The sequence below is a fragment of the Ipomoea triloba genome, chromosome 10 (genome assembly GCF_003576645.1).
Source record: "Ipomoea triloba cultivar NCNSP0323 chromosome 10, ASM357664v1".
Taxonomy (NCBI): Eukaryota; Viridiplantae; Streptophyta; class Magnoliopsida; order Solanales; family Convolvulaceae; genus Ipomoea; species Ipomoea triloba.
Window position 1 is genome coordinate 22,076,604 of NC_044925.1, and position 7,475 is coordinate 22,084,078.

The 7,475-nt window shown below is 31.8% G+C and overlaps 1 protein-coding gene across 1 annotated transcript; it reads right to left on the reverse strand.

Annotated features, from left to right (window-relative positions):
• Positions 1-5,478: 5,478 nt before the first annotated feature.
• On the reverse strand, positions 5,479-6,385 carry LOC116032662 (disease resistance response protein 206-like). The gene has a single exon (XM_031275334.1). The coding sequence runs from the start codon at positions 6,302-6,304 to the stop codon at positions 5,732-5,734; it is 573 nt and encodes a 190-aa protein (XP_031131194.1). The 5' UTR covers positions 6,305-6,385; the 3' UTR covers positions 5,479-5,731.
• Positions 6,386-7,475: the final 1,090 nt, after the last annotated feature.

Here is a 7,475-nt window from a genome sequence, read left to right on the forward strand (position 1 = left end):
GGGTATCAAATACTTGATAAGGGTAATGGGTTTTGGTGAAAGTATTTAGCATGTTTGGTACTTGGGTGGAATGAGATTGATTATTAATAGTTGGAGAAGAAATGAGAAAGGGAAATGAAACCTTTTTTTTAATAAGGGTATGGGTTTTCTCATTAATGGGGTATTCCAAACTCATAATAGCATTCTCAAAACCTATCAACCAAACATTAGCAATCACTTTCATACATATTCCTTATGCCTAAACCCACCAACCAAACACATCCTAATTTGTTTCATGTACAAAATTCATATTCTTAATATACAAAATTTCATAACACAAGATATAAAAACTCACAATATAAGACACATATACATACACCAAAATTTACAGTGCAATGTGAACCTTGCTCCTTGGTATAAGGATTTTAATTTTCCACGTATTGCTTTGGCTTCAACTACAAGAAACCCACTCTATTTAATATATTTAGTGACAAGGAAATTAAAAAATATATATATTAGTACGCCTTATTGATGTTGTCAAGTTTTTATTTTTATTTTTAAATATAAGTTTTAAAGTAATCGTTTGTCAAATTGGTCATCACCTAAATACTAGCATGAAGCAATACAAATAATAATAATTTAATTAATTTTAAAAAACCTAACGCCACTCATTTTTGCACAACTTTACTTTTCCTAAGTTATTGATAATTATAGATTTCATTTCTAATTATCGGTTATACTCAATTTTTCTTCTCAAATTATCATTGGTGTTATACTTTTCGTCGTTTTACTTATAAATATTAGGGACAAAATTTGCAACTTTAGTATAACGTAAAGACGAAAAGTGAGCACGAAAATTCAACGCCAATAACAACTTATTAGGAGCAAAAAAGTGAACACAACCAATACTTAGGGACGAATTCTACAGTTACGTACCTTATAACTTTTAGGTATGAGAAGTGTAATTTTCCTTTATAATAATAAAATAATAGAAACTATTTATTATTTGTCTGAAATAATAGCAATACTTTATTATTAAGGGTGTGTTTGGTTTTGCACATGGGAATCGTAATCGGTATGGGTATCAAATACTTGGTAAGGGTAATGGGTTTTGGTGAAAATATTTTGCATGTTTGGTAGTAGGGTAGAATGAGAATGATTATTAATAGTTGGAGAAAAAAAGATGAAGGGAAATAAAATCCTTATTTAATAAGGGTATGAGTTTTTCAATTAATGGGATACTTCAAACCCATAGTAGTACTCTAAAAACCTGTCAACCAAACAATAACAATCACTTTGATACCGATACCTTATACCAAAACCTGTCAACCAAACATTTTATTACACACAAAAGTTTTACAAGGAAATCGAACAACTTATTCTTTTTTTTTTTTTTTCTGTAAATAGTGAGAAATTAATTTATGTTATTCTAGCACATTTTCTTTGGGTGATAAGGGAAACTTGTAGTCACTACTCGAGGATGTGTGCTGGTAAATCACTCTCTTGTGTAATTGTCCGCAAATCACATAGGAAATTAAAGGTAAACCGCATTAGGAAGATCTTGTGCAACAAGTTCAACCGATCTCAAGAGGTAGTGTTAATAAGAATTAAACTCGTAATCTTTAAGTAAGAGAATCATATGCTATCCACTTAAATACCCCTTTTGGACTCTAACACAATTTCTTACATTTACAAATCAAATTTGTCATGTTAATTTTTTTTTTTTAAACTTTGAACATGACTTATCGATTACTACCGTTTTAAAAGCAAGGGTCAATCACGTATCATAATTTTTTTTTGAGAAATCACGTATCATAATTTTAAATGGTTAAAGTCTTAAAGTAGCTAAGATGTGGTCGTAATATATCAATTTAGTTTAGTTTATTGGTTTCAATTTTAATTTGTTTAATCCAATTATCAAATTACCTAATGCATGTGACAATAACGTGAGTATTATATAGCCACGTCAAAATGTGCGTATGTGGTAATTAGCTTGCCAGCTTTCATTATTTTAATATTGTAACAAATAAAATAAAATAAATTTGTTTAAAGAAAATAATTATGATCTGGTCAATAACTAGATTTGAATTGCCATGGTCAACTTGGAAAAATCACCTCCAATCAAAACTTTGAGCATCTTCACACTGCACGTCTGCACCCACCCTCACCACCTCGATCAAAATTTTAAAAAATCACTTCAAATTATATGTTTTCTAGCTTGAAAAATTACCATTCGTTTCCCCAAAAGGGATAATAATTTTTGACCGAACGTATTTTTTAAAAAGTAATTTATATTTTCTTCTACAAAAAATTAAATAAAAATCTATAGCCTTTTTCAATAACTATAGCAACATGCATACAATCATTTTCAGCATCTATCAACTTCATAAATCGACTCGTCTTTTCGTACACCATAAGAGTCAACCGGTCCCATGCATTCATGAGATGAAGAAATATTTTAGCATATCCACACACACAACTCGGTTGGTATTTGGTATTTCGTATTCATGTAGTAAATTGTGAGCAAGAATACAAAAACGACGCCATTTTTTTTTTTTTTTTTTACTAAACATATTGGCCTGAAATGTGGAACACAAACTCTACATTCACATACATACACTATACTCTACATTCACAATTTGTAAACTCCACATTCACACATTACAGGATTATATGTTTAGTAACTATATTACCACAATACCACTGTTATGCATTCACACATTCAAAACTCTATATTCACATGTCCTATACTCCATATTCACAACTTGAGAACTCCACATTCACACATTACAGGGTTACAAGTTGCTAGAATTTCTTAACTCTATTACAGATTCACACATGCATAACTCTACATTCACGACTTCTATACTCCATATTCACAATTTGAAACATCCACATTCAAACATTTCTGGACAACTCTACATTCACACAATCATAAGTCTACATTCACGATTTCTATACTCTACATTCACACTTTGAAACCTCTACATTCACACATTTTTGGACAACTCTATATTCAGCAATATGTTTATTACTAATTAAAAAATAAAAAAATAAAAAAAAATAAAAAATAAAAAAGAGACAAAACGACGTAGTTTTGGACCCAGGTCCACCTTGCAAGGTGGACCTGGTCCACAGCATAATTTGCGGTAGACGCGTTGACCTCCTACTTAAGAGATTGTTGAGTCGCTGTGATTATCCTTCACTATATTATTAGATCGGAGAGACTATTGAGTCACTGTAATTATCTCTCCACTACGTTATTGGATCGGAGCTAGCCTTTGGTGGACCAAAATTATTTTAGCATTTTCAATCACGCGTTTTTCCAAAGACCATAACATTTGTTACCAATTAAATGCAAATTATATAATTCAGATTTCAGGATGCAAACGTGCTTGCTTTATTTTTCATTTTAAAATTTTGTCTTCATTCACCTAACGTTTTGATCACTACCGCCAATTATTTGATAAAGTTATATTTACAAAGGTGCCCACTAAAACGAGTCAGGTTGAGTTTATAATCCAATCAACCATGACCAAGAAGTAATGAAATAACACAATATGGAATTACTGTAGTTCTATTGGTTTAGAGTTAATACTTAGTTTAGTTATTGATTATAGTAGTTTTGTTTTTCAATTTAATTTTAAATAACTTTTTGTGCTTAATTAAGTCATCAACTTTGATTGTTTTACCCAATTGAGTCATCTGTTAAAATATCTTGGTAATTTCACTTCTATTAATATCCAATTTAGCCCTTGACTATAATAGTTTTACCCAAGTTAGTGTTCGAATATAGTGATTTCACCCAATTTAGTGATTGATTATATTAGTTTTTCTCGATTTAATCATTGATTCTAAGTTATAATAGTCGAGGATTCAATTGGGTAAAACCACCGAAGTGGAAGACATAATTAAACAAAAAAAGTAGTTTAGAGCTAAATTGAAAAAAACTACTATAATCAACGACTAAATTAAGTATTAACTCTATTATCTTAGTTGCGAAAAAGTCTAAAAAAATACATGCAACTATAGAACTAATGAGTTTCTCTACTTTATGAAGGGGCCTTGTCTTATTCCTTCTGCCATGGAGTGTAGGAAGGAGACAATTTCGACAGGCAAGGTAGACGGGTTACTTGCTAGGACAATCTTTATACCATGGACGATGGTCTAGCATACAAGATGAACCATTGGTATAATTTCATTATTTCATTATTAATATACTAAAAGTTATTTATTTTTAATATATTAATAAATATCTATTTTTAAAAATTTATTTTTACATATGCTACAAAAAAATAAATTCAATACATTAAAAATAAACATTTAATATACTAATAATGAAAATTTATATATTTGTATTACAATATATATATATGAACCATGGTCCATTATATATTACAATTACAACTAAAGTATCATTTCAACTCAATTACAATTTCATTTGATAATATAAATTAAACACAATATGCCAGACAAGTTATTCAGTTTCATTTTAGATAAACTGTAGTTTCATTTTGTTCTGAACACACAACAAATATGAGATTTGTTAAAATTTAACGGCTGTCGTTTCTTTACTTAAAGAAACGACGTTGTATTCGGGCCATGGTCCACCGTATAACCTTGTAGTATTCATTAATAATAATAATATTAATAAAATAAATAAATTAGGAAAAATTACTATTTTGTCCTATATGTTTAATTTGGGAGATGTAGTTGTTTCAATCTCATTGTTTTTGGGCATTACAAATTATCACCAATGATTTTTTTTTTTTATAAATAAATTGGTGAGTGATGATTTTGTCCTTGTGGACGACTTATCGATTGAGACAATTAAGTCCATTTGTTTTGTTGCATGTAAAGAACTAAAGAAGGTTGGGTGGGGTTTTTAAGGTTGTCATTTTTTGGTGGTTAATGATTGTCATTATATTTGAGTTAGTTAATGATCCCACTTATTGTTTAGTCAAATTAATGTACCAAAATTATCACTTAACGGAAAAAGTAGTTAAGGGTAAAAATCAGTTAATTACACCAAAATAATAAAAATTGATATGATTAGATTTGCAAAAATCCCGTGCGCTGGTTGGCCGGTTAGGTGGCCAACTAGGCCGCTTAGGCCTTCTAAACAAACGATTATCTATTGTTTTTTTTAGTGGATTATTTAACCCAAAATGACATCGTTTTGATCAAAATAATCATAAATTGTTCAAACTCTGAATGGTGTTTAGGTTACTTTTAATATTTTAGTATTAACTATTAAGTATTAAATAATTTATAATCATCCCGTCTTAAAAATATATAAAAATTTAAATAAATTTTTAAAAACTAAAAAATAAAATAAAAAAAATACACGTGTGCCTAAGCGTCGTCCCCATACACCTAAGGAGCGTCTAGCGATTTTTTTCAACATGATCAAAACTAAAATTTCCATTTTCTAAATAAATTACAAAATTACGTGATGTCAACCAAAAAAAAAAAAACTATGTAATTCAACACAGATCATATCAGATGAAACATTTATTTTCAGGAAAAAGAACAGTACGCAACTCTTCAATTTTATTCCAAATTTTGTTACCTTCAAAAACACAGAGAGAAATAGGCACAGTACAGACACACAAAGGTCGTCATCGGACGAGTCCGGCTAACATTGTACGACATAAGTTGTGCCGTACGCATACATATAATTTGTTTTTATAAATATGAAATTGAAACCCTATGAAATTAATTATAGGGCGAACTATTATAATATATTTTACTACCAGCACTCGTAGAATTTGATATCGACGCGAAGTCTAAAGTAAACCTCGCCTTCAAAGGCGTCGGTCATGACGGTGGCGACGCCGCGGTGCATGAAGAAGTCGCCGGTGCCGCCCACCACGGAAATATCCCGTGTCTTATTCATCAGCGGGTCGGCCCCAATGAAATTTATGCTCCCTTGAGAATCCGTGGAGTTAAGCACAAAAGAGAAGCCGAGCCAAGCCGTGTACGTGTTCTTGGTATCGTACATGTACATCCCTTGGGCCCTCCCCACGGGCTTGGAGTGGAAGTTGTTGTCCAAAGTGATGGGGTCGTCGAAAACGACGACGTTGCCGAAGTGGAATTGGCTGGCCAGGATGGTGTAGTTGCCCCACTGCGGGGCCCCCACGATGGCCGAGGTGGCGTTGCCGGCGTTTTGGCCGTTGTAGATTACGTCGTGGAAGTATAAGACTAGGGTCTTGCATGGGTTGTATGGCTTTTTCCTGGGCATTGGGTGTGTGGAGGAAACTGAGATTAGGAAGAAAAAGATGCAGAAAAGAGTGAGAATATTGGGAGTTCTTGATCTTGTCATTTTCTTAATTAGCACTAAAAGAACAAAAAGAAAGGGTGTAAAGTGTGTAGGAGTAAGTAGTTAATGAAGTGTTGTGTGAGCAGTGTAGTATCACAAGATAGGTTGGCTTTTATAGGCCTTGGGAGTTGCCGAGTTGGTGTGTTTGTAACTTTTTTTTTTTTTTTTAACGTGGAAACATTAGCTACTATCTGAAAGTGTAAACTAGGTAAATTTTGCATTGTGATTTTAGCTGATAAAGAATCACAATAATGTAAACTAAATTAGGTTGTCCATACCTAACCGACTCAAACCAAAAGGCCAATAGGTAAACCAGTCTATGTTTCCTATAGTTAACCGGTTCAAACCAAAAAGTCAATAAGTTGCTCCCGCTCAGAGTCCATATTGTGATCCTACCTAACAAAGAACCATAATTAGGAAGTAAATCAGTCTAGATTGCTTATAATTGGCTGCATCAAACCAAAAAGATCGTCTAATAAATCATTTCCATTCGAAGTTTAATTTGTAATTTCGTGGTTATTAAATTAATCTGATTAATTTGGAAGGTTTCCCAATGTGTTTGTACTTTTGTTGTGTAGTGTGAGTTAGTTGAAATGGACAGCTGCGCTATTGCGTAGAAAGGCTAAATAATGATAATAATATTTTGGTTGATAGCATTTGTACAGTTGATCATTAAGTCAATAGTTGATTCCAATCCATTATTCCATCCAATCGTTGGACTTTTCTAATCTACCTACTACCAAATTATGTACTCCGTATCTATTATTGTGTGTATGAATGCATGTGTAGGTTTCTAAGAAAAAACATATCAAAAAGTCCAACTGATATAAATCAATAATTTATTGGAATCAAGTCAATCAACCAACGAGCTCGCACATGGAAAATTATTTAGTGCACTGTGGTCTACACAGTTGTGTAGACGATGGTTTAAAACGACGTTATTTTAATGTTAAAAAAATTATATTCTTGCTCTGCGCATGGTTAGAGTAATAAAACATTTTGAGGTAAGATTATTAGGACTCTAGATATTGTGTTAGGTTAGGATTCTTTATCCTAGTCTATCTTTAATTTCAACTCTATATATATACTTGTAACCTGTACAGATTATGGTTAAGATTAGTGAATACCAGTACAACAATTCCCATCTGGTATCAGTTAGCTAGGGTTTCTCCTC

Excerpts from the sequence above, each read along its gene's own strand:
- LOC116032662 (XM_031275334.1), bottom strand. The coding sequence starts at position 6,304 with ATGACAAGATCAAGAACTCCCAATATTCTCACTCTTTTCTGCATCTTT.